This window comes from Salvelinus alpinus, chromosome 2 (assembly GCF_045679555.1).
Source record: "Salvelinus alpinus chromosome 2, SLU_Salpinus.1, whole genome shotgun sequence".
Classification (NCBI taxonomy): domain Eukaryota; kingdom Metazoa; phylum Chordata; class Actinopteri; order Salmoniformes; family Salmonidae; genus Salvelinus; species Salvelinus alpinus.
This window is the reverse complement of record NC_092087.1, coordinates 103626621-103651731: the sequence shown is the minus strand read 5'-3', so window position 1 is coordinate 103651731 and position 25111 is coordinate 103626621. Positions and strand designations below refer to the sequence as shown.

The 25111-nt window shown below is 39.8% G+C and overlaps 1 protein-coding gene across 1 annotated transcript in view; it reads left to right on the top strand.

Annotated features, from left to right (window-relative positions):
* The window catches only part of LOC139542056 (zinc finger protein 420-like), a 44259-nt gene extending 26834 nt beyond the window's left edge, over positions 1 to 17425 (top strand). Inside the window, exons 5-8 of the mRNA XM_071347056.1 lie at positions 5770 to 6154; positions 7051 to 7151; positions 7278 to 7455; positions 16303 to 17425. Coding sequence (XP_071203157.1) covers positions 5770 to 6154; positions 7051 to 7151; positions 7278 to 7455; positions 16303 to 17153 — 1515 coding nt within the window. The 3' untranslated portion in view covers positions 17154 to 17425. The remainder of the gene's footprint in view (positions 1 to 5769; positions 6155 to 7050; positions 7152 to 7277; positions 7456 to 16302) is intronic.
* The last annotated feature ends 7686 nt before the right edge of the window (positions 17426 to 25111 follow it).

Below are 25111 nucleotides of genomic sequence, written 5' to 3'. Positions count from 1 at the left end.
TGGACTCAGGGCTTGTAGGCCTGTGTTAAGGCAGGTCATCACCAGACAGACCCAGCTGGACCAGACTGGACTGGCAAAAAGTGCTCTTCACTGACGAGTTGTGGTTTTGTATCACCAGGGGTGATGATCGGATTTGCGTTTATCGTCGAAGGATAAATGAGCGTTACACTGAGGCCTATACTCTGGATCGGGATCGATTTGGAGGTGGAGGGTCCGTCATGGTCTGGGGCGGTGTCACAGGAACATCATCGGACTGAGCTTGTTGTCATTGCAGGCAATCTCAACGCTGTGCGTTACAGGGAAGACATCCTCCTCCCTTATGTGGTACCCTTCCTGCAGGCTCATCCTGACATGACCCTCCAGCATGACAATGCCACCAGCCATACTGCTCATTCTGTGCATGATTTCCTGCAAGACAGGAATGCCAGTGTTCTGCCATGGCCAGCAAAGAGCCCGGATCTCAATCCCATTGAGCATGTCTGGGACCTGTTGGATCGGAGGGTGAGGGCAAGGCCATTCCCCCCAGAAATGTCCGAACTTGAAGGTGCCTTGGTGGAAGAGTGGGGTAACATCTCACAACTAGAACTGGCAAATCTGGTGCAGCCCATGAGGAGATGCACTGCAGTACTTAATGCAGCTGATGGCCACACCAGATACTGACTGTTACTTTTCATTTTGAACCCCCCTTTGTTCAGGGACACATTATTCCATTTCTGTTAGTCACATGTCTGTGAAACTTGTTCAGTTTATGTCTGTTGTTGAATCTTGTGTAAATATTTGTATGAACATATGTTAAGTTTGCTGAAAATAAACGCAGTTGACAGTGAGAGGACGTTTCTTTTTTAGCTGAGTTTATATATAGTTACTATCAGTTTTAGGAACATCTACCCAAAACATTTCACCCTATTTTTTACTTTACCCAAAAAGTTCACGACATCAGCGTTTAGTCAAAATGTTGAACATTTGTGAACGTCTAAATAAATTGGCCTTTTCAATAGCGTTTCGAACCCTTTCGACAACGGGGAGATGTTACTGATGTGCTTTGTCTTCGACGTAAAAACAAGTTTTAGACTTCCACTTAAAATTACTTTACTTATTTTTGGTTTAAGGAAGTGTGTAGGTTGGATTCTGTATCATACAGCTATGAAAGTTATATATTAAGAACCACCTACTCGATAGGAATCCAGCGATGTCTGTGTCTTGAGTGTCCTAGAACTGTTTAATTTGTGTTCTGACTTGTAAAAACAGAATGAATAAAATAAGTAATGTAAACATATCAGTAATTACCAGGAAGCTCTACAACATTTGTTTTAAAATCACACAAAGATTAAAACTGGCCTCAGATTATTGAGGGATCTGATTAGGATTTACCCTCGTAGCAAGGCCGTTTTATCATGTGGAGGTTTCATTCAGGTCTCTATTTAAATAAACACTCTGTCTTTGACAGGAGAAAGACCAGACTCCGAGGAACCAGAGCCAGAGACGTCCAAACCAGCAAGAGGACACCACTGCTCCCACTGTGGAAAGGGTTGTAACCACTTAAGTGGCCTGAAAAGACATGAGAGAATACACACTGGGGAGAAGCCTTACCACTGCTCCCAGTGTGGAAAAAGTTTTGCCCAGTTATGTAACCTGAAAACACACGAGAGAGTACACACAGGGGAGCCACTACTGCGCCGTGTGAAAAGAGTTTTAAGGAGTTGGGTAACCTGAGAAGACATGAGATAAACCACACAGGAGGTAAGGGTGTAGGCTGTTGAACAGTAGGACATAGGACAGGAGAATTCCCAATACATGGTGGGACAGAGTCCAAATTTAATTTCAACCGCCATGTCTTTGTGAGATGCAGAGTAGATGAACGGATGATCTCCGCATGTGGGGTTCCCACCGTGAAGCATAGAGGAGGAGATGTGTGGGTGCTTTGCTGTTGACACTGTCAGTGATTTTATTTTGAGTTAATGGCACACTTAACCAGCATGGCTACCACAGCATTCTGCAGCGATATCCCGTCTGTTTTGGGCTTAGTGGGACTATCATTTGTTTTTCAACAGGACAATGACCCAACACACCTCCAGGCTGTGTAAGGGCTATTTGACAAAGAAGGAGAGTGATGGAGTGCTGCATCAGATGACCTGGCCTCCACAATCACCTGACCTCAATCCAATTGAGCTGGTTTGGGATGAATTGGACCGCAGAGGTTAGGAAAAGTGGCCAACAGCATTATGAGCATGTGTTGGAACTCCTACAAGACTGTTGGAAAAGCATTCCAGGTGAAGCTGGTTGAGAGAATGCCAAGAGTGTGCAAAGCTGTCATCAAGGCAAAAGGTGGCAAGTTTGAAGAATCTAAAATATATTTTGATTTATTTAACACTTTTTTTGGTTACTGATTCCATATGTGTTATTTCATAGTGAAAATAAAGAAAAACCCTTGAATAAGTAGGTGTGTCCAAACTTTTGACTGGTGCTGTCCATAAAATCCCCTGGCAACCACCTCAATGGACATTCCTGCAGTCAGCATGCCAATTGCCCGCTGTGTTGTGTGACAGAACTGCACATTTTTGTGGCCTTTTATTGTCCCCGGCACAAGGTGCACATGTGTAATGATAATGCTGTTTAATCAGATTCTTGATATGCCACACCTGTCAGGTGGATGGATTATCTTGGCAAAGGATAAATGTTCACTATCAGGGATGTACCACTGCTCCCATTGTGGAAAGAGTTTTAACATGTTAGGAAACATGAAATATCATGAGCGAAATACACACAGGGGAGAAGCCATACCATTGCGTTCAGTGTGGAAGGAGTTTTACGGAGTTAGGGAAGCAGAAAGCTCATACACACAGGGAGCGTATACACACAGGGAGAAAGAAGCCTTACAAATTTCACTTTTCAATCCAAGGTGCTACCCAGAACGAAGGCACCGTCCACCAGACAGACTGGACTTATAAACAAACAAACAAAAACGAATTGTTCAAGTTCAAATTAAAAGATGCAAAACAACTACAACAAGTTCTGGGACATGTTTCAGTTGTGGTTTGGTTAAAGTCTGATTGAATAAGAGAAGGAATGTTCTGTTAATTACTGATGTCCCCTTTAAGAACGGAGCACCCTTGGTCATGCGCAGTGTTGTTCTATGTTAATCTGGTACTAACTCGTTTTAGTAAATGTGAAGCTGCAGTTCCATTCCTTGTATGCGGAGTCTTATGATATAAATAAGTAATAAGAGCTAAGACAAAGAGACACGACAGTTATTATAGAAATATTTGCGCATAAAGCCGTTTCCACAGCCATTTCTCGCTTAGACATTTTTACTGACACAAAAAGACAACTAACAACTTGTCAAACAAACTAACAAATTGTCTGTTGGCATTTATAAAAGTGCATATCCTGTTTCCGTCAGCCCGGTCATTACTTTTGAAATGGTTGGATCAATATCCACCTTCATGATATGGATGAAGCCTGATTTGGAATGTCTGAGTAGTTCTATCTGATGTCATAATACACCCCTCTGATAATCAAGTGATATTTGGAATGTCTGAGTAGTTCAATCTGATGTCATAATTCACTCCTCTGATAATCATATGATATTTGGAATGTATGAGTAGTTCAATCTGATGTCATAATTCACTCCTCTGATAATCATATGATATTTGGAATGTCTGAGTAGTTCTATCTGATGTCATAATACACCCCTCTGATAATCATATGATATTTGGAATGTCTGAGTAGTTCTATCTGATGTCATAATTCACTCCTCTGATAATCATATGATATTTGGAATGTCTGAGTAGTTCTATCTGATGTCATAATACACCCCTCTGATAATCATATGATATTTGGAATGTCTGAGTAGTTCTATCTGATGTCATAATACACCCCTCTGATAATCATATGATATTTGGAATGTCTGAGTAGTTCTATCTGATATCATAATACACCCCTCTGATAATCATATGATATTTGGATTGTCTGAGTAGTTCTATCTGATGTCATAATACACCCCTCTGATAATCAAGTGATATTTGGAATGTCTGAGTAGTTCTATCTGATGTCATAATACACCCATCTGATAATCAAGTGATATTTGGAATGTCTGAGTAGTTCTATCTGATGTCATAATACACCCCTCTGATAATCAAGTGATACTTGGAATGTCTGAGTAGTTCTATATGATGTCATAATACACCCCTCTGATAATCAAGTGATACTTGGAATGTCTGAGTAGTTCTATATGATGTCATAATACACCCCAGTCAGTGTTGTTGAGCAGAGAATCAACCAGGATGTCCATGTCGAAAGTTATTCAGGTGCATAATACAATGTTTTTCTTCTATTCTGTTATTCAATTAGAAAATGTAGTCTGAATGAGAACAAGCACATCTGTGAGCGTTATGCATTATAACATCGATTGACTAAATGATGACGTTGACAGCTTTGTAGTAAAACCAGGGTTGGAGTTAATTCCATTTCAATTCCAGTCAATTCAAGAAGTAAACCAAATTCCAATTCCACATATTCCTCATTGAAAACCATAGAAGAGAATTGGCATTTTCAGTTTACTTCCTGAATGCTGAATGGTAGTGAGATGCCATCCTCCTTCTCACATCCAGCCTGTTCCTGATATTCTGGTCTACATACACAATCACTTACAGTGCATTCGGGAGGTATTCAGACCTCCTGACTTTTTCCACATTTTGTTATGTTACAGCCTTATTCTAAAATTGATTAAATTGGGATGTTTTCCTCTTCAATCTACACACAACACCCCATAATGATAAAGCAAAGACAGGGTTTTAGAAATTTTTGCAAATGTATTTTATAATTAAAAACTGAAATATAACATTTACATAAGTATTCAGACCCTTTACTCAGTACTTTGTTGAAGCATCTTTGGCAGCAATTACAGCCTAGAGTATTCTTGGGTACACCTGTATTTTTGGCTGGGTCACTCAAGGACATTCAGAGACTTGTCCCGAAGCCACTTCTGCGTTGTCTTGGCTGTGTGCTTAGGATTGTTGTTCTGTTGGAAGGTGAACCTTTGCTCCAGTCTGTTCATCTTTCCCTCGATCATGACTAGTCTCCCAGTCCCTGCCGCTGAAAAACAACCCCACAGCATGATGCTGCCATCACATTGCTTCACCGTATTTGCTCTATTGTTTACAGGATGATTTGTATCTTATAGAGCGTGGCTTTAAGGGAGTAGTATGGTCACATCTAGATAAAAACGAATGTGAAAAATGAACAGAGCAAATGTGTTTTAACACACTACCTATTCATGGAAGTATTTATTCATCATCCACATGTTCATATTAAGCTTCTACTTCTATGTACAGGAAAGTATTATTTGTAAGACGTAAGAGAAAAAACATCAGCTTATTGTTAAATTATTATGACGTTCTTTCCAATACAAAAGTGTAGTAACTTGTTTCCAAACTGCGTTACCCACTCCAGCCAGCAGATGGCGAAGTGCGTCTTTCAGACGATTGTTGTTGCTTCTTGCGTGACGTATAATTTACTGGACGGGTCGCTTCTTCAGGAACAACAACGCGGCTACTCTTTCAACCGCCTCGGTAGCTTGCAAGCCAACATAAAACTGAAAGATTGACGCTTTAGACCACGTTTATGTACATTAGCTAATCTCACTGTTGTAAACATAATTCTGTAGACGTATTAACTGGTTAACTTTAACCTAATTTGCTTGTTCAATTTGCAAACTTGTTAAAGATTGATGCTGAGCCTAGCACTAGGCTAGTCGCTAATGCTAGCTAGCTAACATCCCCGACCATGAGTTCACTAAACTACTCCTCCCCTGCTAAAGAAGAGGAGGTCTGCTGGACGGAGAAAGAAACTCTGGCGCTGAACATTGTCGTGAAAGAAGAAGAGGAGGGTATTACAGTGAAAGGAGAGAAAGAACCTTTCAGAATGAAAAAGGAGGAAGAGGAGGCTGTTATAGTGAAGGAGGAAGAGGCTGTTATAGTGAAGGAAGAAGAGGCTGTTATAGTGAAGGAAGAAGAGGCTGTTATAGTGAAGGAAGAAGAGAAAGAACCTTTCAGAATGAAAAATGAGGAGGAAGAGGAGGCTATCTCAATAAAGGTGAAGGAGGAAGACGTTTTTGGAGTGAAAGAGGAGGAGACAGAAGATCCGATTAACACCAGTGAGTACTTTCTTAAACATAGGCACAAACTATGCAGTTGTTGAACTAATGTGTGGTTTTAAGGGGCATTCTACTGAAGTTCTATACTTGAATATGTTTCGAGCAAGGATGCCAACAAACAACGCATACACAGTTGTATAGCGGCAGAACAGGATACCGGGTAGGGAGTGTTTCACTCACCACGTTTATTCTGAAAAATGTCTGTCCTCACTCTGGTAGCCTATGGACAAACATTAAGAATAAGCTACATGGTGAGTTGATGCCCTTTTGGCAGCTAGTTAGCTAGGTGAATTGATCATGCTACTTTGTATGCGTTGTTTGTTGGCATCCTTGTCATTTACGAAGTTTTTGGAACAGATTCCTGTTGGAACGTTCCACAAATTATACCCACCCGTTTCCTACTGTATACATTCTTAAAGGTTCAATCTGCCATTGGTACATTTATTTTGGGGACTTTCAAATTAGATGTATTGAATTCTCCATGTGGTCTATATTAAAGTTCCCCTCATCTAATATAACAGTCTTTTCAAATTCAATATTGTTGCATAATTTCTACTTAAAATATCAAAGGGACACAAAAGGCACCCATTTAGTAGAACGACCCTTTAACATTTGCATCACAAATAATATTTTATAGGCCCTTTTTAGACACATTCATGCCTATTGTAAGACCCAATGAATCACAGTGGTGGAAAAAGTACCCAATTGTCATACTTGAATATAAGTAAAGATACCTTAATAGAAAATGACTCAAGTATACGTGAAAGTCACCCTTTCACATTTGCATCACAAACAATATATTTAAAAATCATGATGAAAGTTACCATTTTTTTTGAGACCCTATGATTGTAATAGACGGTTATAAGTTGACTGTCTGTTTGATGTTGTCATTCAAGCAGGAGAGAGACGTGACTATGGTGGATCCTCTGGGGAGCCTCAACAACATCCTGATGCTGACGAGTCAGAGAAGAGTCTCTCCAGAACAGAACACCAGATGGTACAGCTTGGTCTGGTCTAGCATACAGCTTGCTCTATCGGGGTCTGGGCTGGGTTTCTGTAAAACACTTTGTGACATCAGCATCCATAATGATATGTGTCTGTGTCCCCTCTTTGTGGTTACCAGGACAACACTAGCCCTTCCTCCCTCCCGGAGTCCCCGTGCCGTGCCTGTCCCGGTAGCACCTTACTGCTGGGTATGAAGAGGTTGTCTGTGCTGCTGGTGGACTGCAGGAAAACAACGGGGCTGAGTGGAACTGTGAGAGGAGGAGGAGAGAAGAAAGGATCCGATTTGACTCATCAAAGTAAGTTCTGTAGTTCAGTTTGAACAAATAAATAGATCTGCCCACTGGTATCTGTTACCAGGACAACCAGCAGAGGTCTGTTAGTCGACAGGAAGATAGACTGGTATCTGTTACCAGGACAACCAGCAGAGTTCTGTTAGTTGACAGGAAGATAGACTGGTATCTGTTACCAGGACAACCAGCAGAGTTCTGTTAGTTGACATGAAGATAGACTGGTATCTGTTACCAGGACAACCAGCAGAGTTCTGTTAGTTGACAGGAAGATAGACTGGTATCTGTTACCAGGACAACCAGCAGAGTTCTGTTAGTTGACAGGAAGATAGACTGGTGGATATGGATGTTATGAATATCATAACACTGAAAAAGGATTCTGCCAATGAAAAGAGAGAAACCAATAGACCATATAAAACCTTGATGAAAGTTCGTTTTGGAGAGAAAGTTTCAAGATGATCCAATGTAAGGTGCTTGTTTTACAAAAACTTTTCCTTAAAACATTATGGATGTTACATTGCCTGTCCCAGTCAACCCCCCTATCTTTACAAGACTGTAGAACAGGCAAACTAAACTCCAGACACTGGTAATTAATTAACTAATACTGGAGGAAAGCTGTGATCAGGCTGCCCACTCAAGAGAAAGCTTCAAACTGTAACCAGTGCCGTCAACCTGGTTCAGGTTATCAATCAACCTACCAGGGTAGTTACAAACAGTAAAGAAATGAAATCATCAACATATTTTGATCATATCTTTACTAATGCTGCAGAAATTTGTTTGAAAGCAGTATCCAAATTCATTGGATGTAGTGATCACAATATAGTAGCCATATCTAGGAAAACCACAGTTCCAAAAGTCTGGGCCTAATGTGCTATATAAGAGGTCATACAATTGTTTGATTCCTATGTTGTTGATGTTGTAAGTTATTTTTTTTTCACAGTAAATAACTCACGGACACTAGAGAAGGTTTAACCAAGTTTAATTATTCCCAAAGGTTTTGTACATCTGTAATTCAGACATCCCAACATTTGTTCCATCCAGATATATATCTCACTTAAGACACTCCTCCTTCTCTCCAATCCTTACATCTTATGGTTCCACAGGAAGAGAGTAAAGAGGGTAACAGGATACCACACCTTTATCTCCCTGATGAGAATCTGTCCTGACCTCAACCCCTCCTTCATCTAATCCACAGATGGCTGTAAAAACCGTTAAATCCACGTGGATTGATGAGGAATTTAAAAATGGTATGATGAAGAGGGAGGCAAAAGAGATGGCAAATAGGTCTGGCTGTATAACTGATTGGCAAACGTATTGCAAATTGAGAAATCATGTGACTAAACTGAATAAAAAGAAGAAACTACACTATGAAACAAAGATAAATGACATGAAGGATGATTTTAAAAAGCTTTGGAGCATCTTCAATGAAATTTTGGGCAAAAAAATCAACAATGACATGTCACTGGTGTCTGACAACGTGGATGGAAAATGATTGAGGATAATAGCGGCCGATATTTCCACTTCTATTCGCATTATCTTCAATTTAAGCCTACAAGAAAGTGTGTTCCCGCAGGCCTGGAGGGAAGCTAAAGTCATTCCACTACCCAAGAATAGTAAAGCTCCCTTTACTGGCTTAAATAGCCGACCAATCAACCTGTTACCAACCCTTACATTTAAAAAAAATAAATGTTGTTTGGCCAGATACAATGCTATTTTACAGTAAACAAATTGAGACTTTCAGCTTATAGGGAAGTTCATTCAACAAGAACAGCACTTACAAATGACTGATTGGCTGAGAGAAATTGATGATAAAAATATTGTTGGGGCTGTTTTGTTAGACTTCAGTGCGGCTTTTGACAGTATCGATCATAGTCTGCTGCTGAAAAAAACGTATGGCTTTACACCCCCTGCTATATTGTGGATAAAGAGTTTTTTTTTTTTAAATGTAAACTTTATTTAACTAGGCAAGTCAGTTAAGAACAAATTATTTTTTTCAATGACGGCCTAGGACTGCCTTGTTCAGGGGCAGAACGACAGAGTTTTACCTTGTCAGCTCGGGGATTCGATCCAGCAATGTTTCGGTTACTGGCCTACCGCTCTAACCACTAGGCTACCTGCCGCCCCAGAGCTACCTGTCTAACAGAACACAGTGTTCTTTAATGGAAGCCTGTACAACAAAATCAAGGTAGAATCAGGAATTCCCCAGGGCAGCTGTTTAGCACCTTTTTTCAATCTTTACCAACAACATGCCAATGACATTTGAGTTAAGCCAGTGTGTCTATGTATGCGGATGACTCAACACTGTACACGTCAGCTACTACAGCGACTGAAATGACTGCAACACTTAACATAGAGCTGCAGTTAGTTTCAGAATGGGTGGCAAGGAATAAGTTAGTCCTAAATATTTCAGATTACCTTAAATTACATGGCCTACTATGCTAATTCTGTAGCGGTATTGTAAGAGGGGGGTAAAGATAAAGATTTTGTTGGTGCGCCAGGCAGGTATTAACTCTAGTTATTAAAGTTAGTTATTATCTAGTATAACATTATTATTGTTATTAAATATGATTAAAACCAAAAGGATGAGAGTAGAATAGATAGAGTAGCGCTTCCAGACACATTCTAAACATGATGGAGTCTTAAAGGAGGACTGTAGCATCTAATGATGAAACATTATGGAGTCTTAAAGGAGGACTGTAGCATGGAGTCTTAAAGGAGGACTGTAGCATGGAGTCTTAAAGGAGGACTGTAGCATTATGGCTGCAGGGGCAGTATTGAGTAGCTTGGATGAAAGGTGCCCATTTCAAACGGCCTCGTACTCAATTCTTGCTCGTACAATATGCATATTATTATTGGATAGAAAACTATTGGATAGAAAACACTCTCAAGTTTCTAAAACCGTTTGAATTATATCTGTGAGTAAAACAGAACTCATTTTGCAGCAAACTTCCTGTCAGAAAGTGAAAAATCTGAAATCGAGGCTCTGTTCCAGGGCCTCCCTATTCATTTGCTTGAAATCTATTAGTATACATGCACTTCATACGCCTTCCACTAGATGTCAATAGGCAGTGAGAGAAGAAATGGAGTGTATAGCCTGATCTGAGGTCAAAAGAGAGGTCTTGGAATGACATGACCCCAATTTCCTTTGTTCAGGAAGGCGCGGGTAGGACATCAGCATTGGCTTCTGAAAAGCTTTCCTTATAGACTGCTAATTTCTCCAGCTTTGATTTTATTTGATAAATGTGACAATATCATCGTAAAGTATGTTCTTTCAATATAGTTTTATCAGATTATTGAACGTTTTTCGGGAGTTTTGGCGTGTTCCGTTCTCTGCGTTTGGTGGTGATGGACAGCTTCGCGCCACTTGGCTAGCTTTGGTTGCTAAATCGACATACGAAGAGGACATTCTAAATCCAAACTACGATTTATTCTGGACAAAGGACCCCTTGTACAAGATTCTGATGGAAGCTCACCAAAAGTAGGACACATTTATGATGTTATTTCGTATTTCTGTCGAAAATTTTTAGTATTATATTCCGCCCAGATTTTTGGCGCTGTCTCGCTATAACGTAAGCTGTATGTCGTACTAAAGTTATTTTTAGAATTCTAACACGGCGATTGCATTAAGAACTAGTGTATCTATCATTTGCTGTACAACATGTATTTTTTTGTAAAGTTTATGATAAGTTATTTGGTCAGAATAGATGAGTGTCAGAAATATATCCGGAGATTCTGGAAAAAAGTTGCTACATTTTCACAATGTATACCCACGGATTTCAGCTCTAAATATGCACATTTTCGAACAAAACATAAGTGTATTGTATAACCTGATGTTATAGGACTGTCATCTGAGGAAGTTTGTCCAGGTTAGTGAAAAATTATATATCTTTTGCTGTTTTTTTGCGATTGCTAACTTTTGCTGCTGATAAATGGGTTGTGTTTTTGGCTATTGTGGTAAGCTAATATAATGCTATATTGTGTTTTCGCTGTAAAACACTTAAAAAATCTGAAATATTGGCTGGATTCACAAGATGTTTGTCTTTCATTTGCTGTACACCATGTATTTTTCATAAATGTTTTATGATGAGTATTTAGGTATTTCACGTTGGTCTCTGTAATTGTTCTAGCTGCTTCGGTGCTATTTCTGATTTGTAGCTGCAATGTAAAACTATGATTTATACCTGAAATATGCAAATTTTTCGAACAAAACATAGATTTATTGTATAAGATGTTATAAGACTGTCATCTGATGAAGTTGTTTCTTGGTTAGTGACTAATTCTATCTCTATTTGGTCGGTTTTGTGCAAGCTACCTGTGCTGTGAAAGAAATGTCTGTGCTTTTTTGTATTTGGTGGTGAGCTAACATAAATATACGTGGTGTTTTTGCTGTAAAACATTTAAAAAATCGGACATGTTGGCTGGATTCACAAGATGTTTATCTTTCATTTGCTGTATTGGACTTGTTAACCTTTTGTCAATACGGGGGCGCTGTTTCCACTTTGGGAAAAATTGTGCCCAAATTAAACTGCCTCGTACTCTATTCTAGATAGTACAATATGCATATTATTATTACTATTGGATAGAAAACACTCTCAAGTTTCTAAAACTGTTTGAATTATATCTGTGAGTGAAACAGAACTCATTTGGCAGCAAACTTCCAGACAGAAGGTGAAAAATCTGAAAACGATGCTCTGTTCCAGGGCCTGCCTATTGAATTGCTTTATATTTATGGATTTGCATGCACTGCATACGCCTTCCACTAGATGTCAACAGGCAGTGGAAGGTGGAATGGGGTGTCTAGCTTGATCTGAGGTCGAACAAGAGCTCTTGGAATGACGTGTCCACAATTTCCCTTCTCTACCTAGGCGCGGGAAGGACCTTCCCATTGTCTTCTGATAAGCGTTCGGTATACACGGCTAATATCTCCGGCTTTGTTTTTATTTGATACATCATAAAGTAGGTTTTTTCAACTGAGTTTTATCAGATTATTCAACGTTTATCGGGAGTTTTGGAGTTTTACGTTCTCTGCGTCAGGTGAAGATGGACATCTTCGCGCCACTTGGCTAGCTAAGGTTGCTAATTCGACAGGAGAGAAGGACATTCTAAAACCAAACAACGATTTATTCTGGACCTAGGACTCCTTGTACAAGATTCTGATGGAAGCCCAGCAAAAGTAAGAACAATTTATGATGTTATTTCGTATTTTTGTGTGAAATGTTTAGTCCTATTCTCCGCCCTTTTAGCGGGCGCTGTCTCGCAATAACGCAAGCTGTATGTTGTACTAAAGTTATTTTTTCAAATCTAACACAGCGGTTGCATTAAGAACCAGTGTATCTTTCATTTGCTGTACGACATGTATTTTTTAGTAAAGTTTATGATGAGTTCTTTGATTAGATTAGGTGACTGTCCAAAATATCTCTGAACAATTTTGTGCATTTTGGCTACGTATTCACAATGTAAAACCAAGATTTGTACCTCTAAATATGCACATTTTCGAACAAAACATATATGTATTGTGTAACATGATGTTATAGTGATTAATTTTATATCTTTTGCTGGTTTTTGCGAATGCTATCTTTGCGGTGAATGAATGAATAAAATAATGTCTGTGGGTATAACAGAACTTATTTGGCAGGTGAAACCCCGAGGACAAACCATCCAGGAGGAATTTTTTGTTGTTGAGGTGACTCTGTTTTCAAATGGCTTTGTGTGGCACTTTTCTGTGGCACTTGGTTGCAGTTCCTATTGCTTCCACTAGATGTCAACAGTCTTTAGAAATTGGTTGATGTTTTTCTTTAGAGAAATGAAGAAGTACGGCTATTCAGAACGAGGGTCCAGCCTAGTGCTCTCTAATGTTTTGATGCGCGCTCCAGGTCACGCGCTTCACGTTGTTTTTATCCGGTATTGAACACAGTTTATCCCATCTTAAATTTTCTCGATTATTTACATTTTAAAATACCTAAAGTTGGATTAGGAAAGTTGTTTGAAATGTTTGGACAGCGTTTACAGGTAACTTAACTTATTAGATATTTGTAGTCATGCTGGGTGAGTTGGAACCTGTGTTTTTTTTATCAAACGCGCCAAATAAATGGACATTTTGGAGATATAACGATGGAATTAATTGAACAAAAGGCCCATTTGTGATGTTTATGGGACATATTGGAGTCCCAACAGAAGAAGCTCTTCAAACTTAAGGCACAAATTATATAGTTATTTCTGAGTTTTGTATCGCACCTGGCGGGTTGAAATAGGATTGTCATGTGTTTGTTTGATGGGGTGCTGTCCTCAGATAATCACATGGTTTGCTTTTGCCGTAAAGCCTTTTTGAAATCTGACACGGTGGCTAGATTTTTACCTGTTTGGGCTGCAGGGGCAGTATTGAGTAGCCAGATAAAATGTGCCCATTTCAAACGGCCTCGTACTCAATTCTTGCTCATACAATATGCATATTATTATTACTATTGGATAGAAAACACTCTCTAGTTTCTAAAACCGTTTGAATTATATCTGTGAGTCAAACAGAACTCATTTGGCACAAACTTCCTGACCAGGAAGTGGAAAGTCTGAAATTGAGGCTCTGTTTTTCTTCCTGCCTATACATGGGCATGAAACGTAAGAGTCTACGTGCACTTCATAGACCTTCCCCTGGATGTCAAGAGGCTGTGAGAGAAGAAATTTCGTGTTTATCTTGGTCTGACGTGGAATACAGGCTCTTTGTATGACGTGTCCCTCATTTCCGGTACTCTGAGGAGCGCGCGGTGGACAGTGGGATTGCCTTCTGTTTAGCTGCCGTTATGGACGACTACTATTTCCGGCTTTGATTTTATTTGATACATGTGACCATATCATCTTAAAGTATGTTTTTTCAATATAGTTTAATCAGATTATTGAATTTTTTTCGGGAGTTTTGCCGTGTTCCGTTCTCTGACTTTGTTGACGATGGAGCGATTCGTGCCACCCGGCTAGCGCGCGTGCTAAATGAAGAGGGAAAGTGTCCGTTCTAATTCCAAACAACGACTGTTCTGGACAAAGGACACCTTGTCCAACATTCTGATGAAAGATCAGCAAAAGTAAGAAACATTTTATGATGCTATTTCATATATCTGTCGAACATGTTGTACTAGTCGCCGGCGGCCAACGTTTGGGTACTCTAGCTATAACGAAGCTGCATATCGTAATGAAGTTATTTTTTAGAATTCTAACACTGCGATTTCATTAAGAACAAATGGATCTATCATTTCCTATACAACATGTATTTTTTAGTTATGTTTATGAATAGCTATTTTGTCAGAATATGTGTGTCAGAAAAAGTGTCAGGAGAAATCCGGACGTAGTGGGGAAAAGTAGCTAAGTTAGCACACGGTGTAACCATTGATTTCAGCTCTAAATATGCACATTTTCGAACAAAACATAAGTGTATGTATAACCTGATGTTATAGGACTGTCATCTGAGGAAGAAAATCAAGGTTAGTCAAAAATTATATATCTTTTGCTTGTTTGTTACGATCGCTTACTTTTGCTACTGGGAAATTGCTTGTGTTTTTGGCTATTGTGGTGAGCTAATATAACGCTATATTGTGTTTTCGCTGTAAAACACTTGATAAATCGGAAATATTGTCTGGAATCACAAGATGCCTGTCTTTCAATTGCTGTACACTATGTATTTTTCAGAAATGTTTTATGATGAGTAATTAGGTATTTGACGTTGGTGTCTGTAATTATTCTGTCTGCTTTCGGTGCAACTTCTGATTGTAGCTTGCAATGTAAACTATGATTTATACCTGAAATATGCACATTTTTTCGAACAAAACATAGATTTATTGAATAACATGTCATAAGACTGTCATCTGATGAAGTTGTTTGTTGGTTAGTTTGGTTGGTTCTTGGTTAGTTAGATTGGCTTTGTGCATGCTACCTGTGCTGTGAAAAATGTCTGTCCTCTTTTGTATTTGGTGGTGAGCTAACATAAATATACGTGGTGTTTTCGCTGTAAAACATTTTAAAAATCGGACATGTTGGCTGGATTCACAAGATGTGTACCTTTCATATGCTGTATTGGACTTGTTAATGTGTGAAAGTTAAATATTTAAAAATATATATATTTTGAATTTCGCGCCCTGCACTTGAGCTGGCTGTTGTCATAAGTGTACCGGCGTCGGGCTGCAGCCATAAGACGTTAATGTGTTTGAGCCAATCAGTTGTGTTGTGACAAGGTAGGGGTGGTATACAGAAGATAGCCCTATTGGGTAAAAGACGAAGTCCATATTATGTCAAGAACAGCTCAAATAAGCAAAGAGAAACAACAGTCCATCATTACTTTAAGGACCATCACAGGAATGGAAAGCCCAGAGTTACTTCTGATGCATAAGTTCATTAGAGTTACCAGCCTTAGAAATTGCAGCCCAAATAAACGCTTCACAAAGTTCAAGTGCTTTGTATCTTGTGCTTTGTATTTTCGACGTAAAAACAAGTTTTGGACTTCCACACAAAATTACTTCTTTAGTTATTTTATGTTTAAGGAAGTGTGTAGGTCACATTCTGTATCATACAGCTATGAAAGTTATATATTTAGAACCACCTGCTTGATTGGAATCTAGCGACGTCTGTGTCTTCAGTGTCCTAGAATTGTCTAGTTTGTGTTCTGACTTGTAAAACAGGATGAATAAAATAAGTAATGTAAACATAGCAGTAATTGCCAGGAAGCTCTACATTTGTTTTAAAATCACACTATAATTGTTAAAACTGGCCTCAGGTTATTGAGAGATCTGATTTAGGATTTACCCTCGTAGCAAGGTTGTTTTATCATGTGGAGGTTTCATTCGGGTCTCTATTTAAAAATAACAGTGTTTTTGGCAGGAGAACGACCAGACTCAGAGGAACCAGAGCCAGGGACGTCCGAACCAGCAAGACGACACCAGTTCTCCCACTTTAGAAAGGGTTGTAACCGGTTATGGAACCTGAAACAACACAAGAAAATACACACAAGGGAGAAGCCTTACCACTGCTCCCAGTGTGGAAAGGGTTTCAATCACCCAGGGCATCTGAAACGGCATGAGATAAAACACACAGGGGAGAAGCCTTACCACTGCTCCCAGTGTGGGCAGTGTTTCAAGCGGTCAGGGGAGCTGAAACAACATGAGATAAAACACACAGGGGAGAAGCCTTACCACTGCTCCCAGTGTGGGCAGTGTTTCAAGCGGCCAGGGTCTCTGAAACAACACGAGAGAATACACACAGGGGAGAAGCCTTACCACTGCTCCCAGTGTGCACAGTGTTTCAGCCAGAAAAGAAGCCTGACCCAACACGAGAGAATACACACAGGGGAGAAGCCTTACCACTGCTCCCAGTGTGGAAAGGGTTTCAATCAGCCAGGGTCTCTGAAACGGCACGAGAGAATACACACAGGGGAGAAGCCATACCACTGCTCTCAGTGTGGAAAGTGTTTCAGCCGTTCAGGGGAGCTGAAACAACATGAAATAATACACACAGGGGAGAAGCCTTACCACTGCTCCCAGTGTGGAAAGGGTTTCAATCAGCCAGGGTATCTGAAACGGCACGAGAAAATACACACAGGGGAGAAGCCTTACCACTGCTCTCAATGTGGAAAGTGTTTCGGCCGTTCAGGGCAGCTGAAACGACATGAAAGAATACACACAGGGGAGAAGCCTTACCACTCCTCCCAGGGTGTAAAGGTTTTGCCCATTTAGGAAGCCTGAAAGAATGCATGAGACTACACACAGAGGAGAAGGCTTAGAAATTGCTCAGACTGGGAAAACATATTACTCATCACAGTCACTTAAACGTCATGAGAGAATCCACACATAAGAGAAGAATTACTTGTATATTGATATTTCACATCTCATTGACTTAAAATTCATCAGAGAACATACACAGTGCTCCCATTGTCTTATATTGTTGACTGATAATGTGTTTACTTGTTTTTACCATATGAAATTAAATGGTACAAGGTATACTCAAACATATATTTGTTTGTTTTTATTAGAAAACATGAATTTAATATGGAGTATGTCAGTTTGAATATAGAGGAGATCAGATTCCATGTGTTTAAATGGTCCTTTTTAAAACTCTTTGTGTGTGTTTATCTGGGTGTGTCATTCCTCCAGCACTACAGATAATACAGTGATATTTGGATGTGATGCATTTGTTCCATTGTTTACATTTGCATTGTTGGCCCACTGATGATTTAATGAAATTCAAATATTCAGACTGTAACGGAAAATGTTAATTGTATGTGTGTCCACATAACTGATTATGTGACTAACCTTGTGAAACTGTCCTATTATAATCTCCTGTTCTTGGGACCATCATTATGTGTTGCAAACCAGCTGCACCTGCGTCCTTGTATGAATAAAGTCCCTCCCAGGAACAGGAAACTATAAAGATATGTGCTCATCACCCAATGCTTCAGGAATTCAGACTGTCTACACTGTGCTGTGTAACTCTGTTATTCTCTCTGAGAAGAGTTCCTCGTTCAACTTTTCTGGGGGCAATTACAAGCCTCCCACTGGTTGAATAAACGTTGTTTCCACGTACTTTCAACAAAACAAATCCATGTGATGATGATAGATGTAAAAAACTGATTGGATTTGTAAAAAGCTATCAACATCAGTTATTTTTAGTTATTTTTCATCCAACTGGCAACCTAAATCCAATGACAGGTGACATTTTGTGTTGATTTCATGTTGAATTCACTTTAGTTGACGACTCAAAGAAATGTAAATAGAAACTAGATGTTGAACTGACGTCTGTGCCCAGTGGGCTGGTTTGAATAAGCAGCAGGTGTCGGATCAATATCCACCTTAGTAGCTAAGTTTCCATGTAATTTGAGACAGATTTTCATGTGAATATTCAAACATCTGCATAAAACAATATACGCCTTTTCCCACCAGAAATGTTTCTATCAAACAGACTCATTGCAGATAAAAGGCTTTGCGTGACAAAACTTAAATATAAATATTTGAGTATAAAGGAGTTTCCACCGCCATTTCTCGCTTAAACATTTTAACTGACACAAAAAGACCCCACCATGTCAAACGAACTAACATATCGTCTGTCGGCTTTTATAAAATTGTAAAGGCATATCCTGTTTCTGCCAGCCCGGTCATTACTTTTGAAATGGTTGGATCAATATCCACCTTCATGATATGGATGAAGCCTGATTTGGAATGTCTGACTAGTTCTATATGATGTCATAATACACCCCTCTGATAATCAAGTGGTATTTGGAATGTCTGAGTAGTTCTATATGATGTCATAATACACCCCTCTGATAGTGATACATTTGCTCCATTGTTTCCATGTCAGTTGGTTTCCCACTCTGATGATTTATATCTGACAGAGGGGCTTTAAAGGAATAGTATGGTGACATCTTAGTGGGGCTTTAAATAAATAGGATTATTAATCATAAACTCCTACAGCAACAATACACTGGAGCTTTGACATAAAGAAGAGAATGGGCTGATGGGTGGTGGTGCCATTACTGGACATAGTAACATATTAACTTTGTGCTGTTGATGTATTGCCACTCATAATATTATTTCAGAGAGTCTGAAACTCTGCTCCTAACAAGGAGATGAAGTACATCATGTTTCAATCACAGCTTCTGGAACTCTTCAGAACTTGTCTGATGTGCAGCGAAGGTGCCATGGACGGTGATGAAGGCTGTGGGAATGAAAATAGTGTTGTCACTATGGAAGAGGGAGCAGGCAGCCGTCATCCAGTCTCTCAGAAACCTATGTTGAGCCATCAGTGTTGTCACTATGGAAGAGGGAGCAGGCAGCCATCATCCAGTCTCTCAGAAACCCATGTTGAGCCATCAGTGTTGTCACTATGGAAGAGGGAGCAGGCAGCCATCATCCAGTCTCTCAAGGACAAAGGTGCAGCACTGGTGTTAGTAGCAATGTATATAGTAGAAAATGTATGTAAGAATGATGTGTTATTTGGGACCTTCAATGCTGCAGAAATGTTTTGGTCCACTTCCCCAGATCTGTGCCGTCACACAATCCTGTCTCGAAAATAATATATCACATCAAATGTAGGCTACTTAAAGTTCATTAGAGAACACACATATGCTCGTACACTTGTCTCATGTTTTTCTACAAAAATATAATTGTGCTTTTGGTCATTAAGCCTCATTAAATCAAACTGTATAAAGCTGTATGTTTTTTATTTCAACACCTGCTCCTAAGCTGTACCTCAGTATATTGACTCTGTACCGTTACCCCCTGTATATAGCCTCCACATTGACTCTGTACTGGTACCCCCTGTATATAGCCTCCACATTAACTCTGTACTGGTACCTCCTGTATATAGCCTCCACATTAACTCTGTACTGGTACCCCCTGTATATAGCCTCCACATTGACTCTGTACTGGTACCCCCTGTATATAGCCTCCACATTGACTCTGTACCGGTACCCCCTGTATATAGCCTCCACATTGACTCTGTACTGGTACCCCCTGTATATAGCCTCCAGATTGTCTCTGTACCGTTATCCCCTGTATATAGCCTCCACATTGACTCTGTACTGGTACCCCCTGTATATAGCCTCCACATTGACTCTGTACCGGTACCCCCTGTATATAGCCTCCACATTGACTCTGTACCGGTATCCCCTATATATAGCCTCCACATTGACTCTGTACCGGTACCCCCTATATATAGCTCCACATTAACTCTGTACCGCTACCCCCTGTATATAGCCTCCACATTGACTCTGTACCGGTACCACCTGTATATAGCCTCCACATTGACTCTGTACTGGTACCCCCTGTATATAGCCTCCACATTGACTCTGTACTGGTACCCCCTGTATATAGCCTCCACATTGACTCTGTACTGGTACCCCCTGTATATAGCCTCCACATTGACTCTGTACTGGTACCCCATGTATATAGCCTCCACATTGACTCTGTACTGGTACCTCCTGTATATAGCCTCCACATTGACTCTGTACTGGTACCCCCTGTATATAGCCTCCACATTGACTCTGTACTGGAACCTCCTGTATTCTTTATTGTGTTACTTTTTTTTCTTTCGTTTATTTACTCAATATTTTCTTAACTCTTATTTTTCTTAAATCTGCATTGTTGGTTAAGGGCTTGTAAGTAAGCAATTCACAGTAAGGTTGTATTCAGCATTTCACGGTAAGGTCTACTACACCTGTTGTAATCAGCGCATGTGGCAAATAACAATTTATTTGAACTAAATATGGAGTATGTCAGTTTCAGTTTAGATGTAATTATATTTAGTATACTTTTATCACCAAATAATAATTGATTAAAACATACTACTTTGCATCCTCCTCTGGTTACATTGACTTCAATACAAAACCTAGGAGGATTCTCAAGGCTTCCATAGACTTATTATTATTATGACAACTTCCGGAGGACGTCCTCCAACCTATCAGAGCTCTTACAGCATGAACTGACATGATGTCCAACCAATGAAAGGATCAGAGAATGAATCTAGGACTGAAAGCATAAGCTACAGCTAGCTAGCACTGCAGTGCATAACATGTGGTGAGTAGTTGACTCAAAGAGAGAAAAGACAATAGTTGAACAGTTTTGAACAAATTATTTTATTCCAAAATGAAGGAGAAGCGAGAGAGAGATATTTCGTCACTTATTTTCCACTTTCAGTTTCACTTACTTAGCTAGCAAATGCAGCTATCTAGTTTAGCCTACTCAAACACTTGGCTTAAACAAAGGGATGCTATGTTAGCTAGCTGGCTATGACTATCCAACACAACACTGGAACTCTTCCAAGTCAAGGTAAGCTTTTGGTTTTACTAATTTATTGCCACTGGGACCTGCTAATGTAAGTGCTAAACTGCTTACTGACTGTACACTGTAATGTTACTGCATGATTGTAGCAGGTTTACTAACGCGTTAGTTCTATTAGCTATGTTGACTATGACATTACTTTAGCTAATATGGTGACAAGGATGTAGGCTGTGTGTAGCAGTTATGGTTTGACTTGGAAAGGTTTTTTCTCCTGGTCACATACAGCTGATGTGTTGTGCATTGAAGTCCAGAAGCAAAGGGAAAAGGTGAGAGGAGGAGAGAAGGAATACAACGTGGCTGTTAGAAAGTGAACTGTGTTTATGCATGATCAGGGGTGTATTCATTCCGCCGATTCTGTTGACAAATGTTTCTTAAACGGAACAAAACCAGGATAAACATACCTGAATTTGTCCAGTAATATCTCTATTTCAGCTAGATGCAGGCGAGAGTGTGCAAGGCGATATTGAATGTGTCACTGTCTGTCCATGTGTCACTGTCTGTCACCGCAAAATTTGCTCTCGACCTGTGTGACCTACATTCTAAACTTTCATTCATAGGCTAGGTTGCTACCTCATGGGCCGCGGCTGTTGTGGAGCGATGGGTAACCATGCTTCGTGGGTGACTGTTGTTGATGTGTGCAGATGGTCCCTGGTTCGCGCCCGGGTATGGGCGATGGGACGGTCTAAAGTTATACTGTTCACCTTCTCTATCTTAGCTAGATGCAGGCGAGAGTGTGCAAGCCGATATTGAATGTGTCTGTCCATGTGTCACTGCAAAGGTTTAGGCTAGGTTGCTACCTCATGATGGGTATAGGGGAAATGTTAGTATCATGTAGTAGCCTAAACCTATTGCTGTTACATTGAACAGGGTGAATGGAATATGAATGACAGTCATCCAATATGCTGTAATAGAATTAAGGCCATGCTCATGAAAAAAACAATCGTCCTGCCTCATCTTAAACGGCACTGACCACCACTGTTTGGGTGGTGGACCATTCTTGGTAAACATGGGAAACTGTTGAGCTGGAAAACCCAGCAGCGTTGCAGTTCTTGACACAAACCGATGCGCTTGGCACCTACTACAATACCCCGTGCAAAGTAACTTAAATATTTTGTCTTCCACATTCACTCTCTAAATGGCACACATGCACAATCCATGTATCATGTCTCAAGGCTTAAAAATCCTTATTTAACCTGTTTCCCCCCTTCATCTACACGGATTGAAGTGGATTTAACTAGTGACATCAGTAAGGGATCATAGCTTTAGCCTGGATTCACCTGGTCAGTCTAAGTCATGGAAGGAGCAGGTGTTCTTAATGTTTTGTAGACTCAGTGTATAGCACTACAGATAATCAAGTGCTATTTGCATGTGATGCATTTGCTCTGTTGTTTACAGGATGATTTGTATCTTATAGAGCGTGGCTTTAAGGGAATAGTATGGTCACATCTAGATAAAAACGAATGTGAAAAATAAACAGAGAAAATGTGTATTAATAACACACTACCTATTCATATAAGTATTTATTAATCATCTACATATTCATTTTGAGCTTCTACGTCTGTGTACAGGAACGTATTATTTGGAAGAGAAAAAACATCAGCTTATTGTTAAATTATTATGACGTTCTTTCTAATACAAAAAGTGTAGTAACTGTTGTTTCCAAACTGCGTTACCCACTCCAGCCAGCAGATGGCGAAGTGCGTCTTTCAGGTGTTGCTTCTTGCGTGACGTATAATTTACTGGACCGGACGCTTCTTCAGGAACAACAACGCGGATACTCTTTCAACCACCTCGGTAGCTTGCTAGCCAACATAAAACTGAAAGGTTTACGTTTTAGACCATGTTTGTGTACATTAGCTAATCCCAGTGTTTTAAACAAATTTCGGTTGACGTATCAACTGCTTAACTTTAACCTAATTTGCTTGTTCAATTTGCAAACTTGTTAAAGATTGATACTGATACTAGTCGATACTGATACTAGTCGCTAATGCTACCTAGCTAGCTAACATCCCTGACAATGAGCACACCAAACTACTCCTCCCTTGCTAATGAAGAGGGGGTCTGCTGTATGGAGAAACAATCTTTCAGAATGAAAAAGGAGGAAGAGGAGGCTGTTATAGTGAAAGAAGAGAAAGAACCTTTTAGAGAGGAAGAGGATGCTATCTCAATAAAGGTGAAGGAGGAAGACGTTTTGGGAGTGAAAGAGGAGGAGACAGAAGATCCGATTAACACCAGTGAGTACTGTCTTAAAAACAGGGACACAAACTATGCAGTTGTTGAACTGTGGGGGCGTTCTACTGAAGTTCTATATTTTAATATGTTGTTCAGTACTGTATAAATTGTTAAAGGTTCGATCTGCCATTGGTACATTTTTTGTTGGGACTTTTCAATTAGATGTATTGAATTCTCCATGTGGTCTATATTAAAGTTCCCCTCATCTAATATAACAGGCTTTTAAAATTCAATATTGGTGCATATTTTCTACTTAAAATATCAAAGGGACGCAAAAGTCACCCATTTTGTGGATCGACCCTTTTACATTTGCATCACAAAGAACATTTTAGGAACTCATGATGAAAGTGGCCATTTTAGACATATGCATGCCTCTTGTAAGACTCTAAGACTTGCAATAGATGGTCGTAAGTTTACGATCTGTTTGATGTCCTCGTTAACACAGGAGAGAGACATGACTATTGTGGATCCTCTGGGGAGCCTCAACAACATCCTGATGCTGACGAGTCAGAGAAGAGTCTCTCCAGATCAGAACACCAGATGGTACAGCTTGGTCTGGTCTAGCATACAGCCTGCTCTATCGGGGTCTGGGCTGGGTTTCTGTAAAGACACTTCATGACAACAGTGGCATCAGCATCCATAATGATATGTGTCTGTGTCCCCTCTTTTTGGTTACCAGGACAACGCTAGCCCTTCCTCCCTCCCGAAGTCCCTGTGTCGTGCCTCTCCCGGTAGCGCCTCACTGCTGGGTATGAAGAGGTTGTCTGTGCTGCTGGTGGACTGCAGGAAAACAACTGGGCTGAGTGGAACTGTGAGAGGACGAGAAGAGAAGAAAGGATCAGATTTGACTCATCAAAGTAAGTGCTGTAGTTCAGTTTGAACAAATAAATAGATCTGTTCACTGGTATCTGTTACCAGGACAACCAGCAGAGTTCTGTTAGTTGACAGGAAGATAGACTGGTATCTGTTACCAGGACAACCAGCAGAGTTCTGTTAGTTGACAGGAAGATAGACTGGTGGATATGGATGTTATGAATATCATAACACTGAAAAAGGATTCTGCCAATGAAAAGAGAGAAACCAATAGACCATATAAAACCTTGATGAAAGTTAGCTTTGGAGAGAAAGTTTCAATGATCCGTTGTAAGGTGCAAATTTTACAAAAACTTTTCCTTAAAACATTATGGATGTTACATTGCCTGTCCCAGTCAACCCCCCTATCTTTACAAGACTGTAGAACAGGCAAACTAAACTCAAGACACTGTTAATTAATGAACTAATACTGGAGGAAAGCTGTGATCAGGCTGCCTACTCAAGAGAAAGCTTTGAACTGTAACCAGTGCCTGCAACCTTGTTCAGGTTATCAATCAACCTACCAGGGTAGTTACAAACAGTAAAGAAATTAAATCATCAACATATTTTGATCATATCTTTACTAATGCTGCAGAAATTTGTTTGAAAGCAGTATCCAAATTCATTGGATGTAGTGATCACAATATAGTAGCCATATCTAGGAAAACCACAGTTCCAAAAGTCTGGGCCTAATGTGCTATATAAGAGGTCATACAATTGTTTGATTCCTATGTTGTTGATGTTGTAAGTTATTTTTTTTTCACAGTAAATAACTC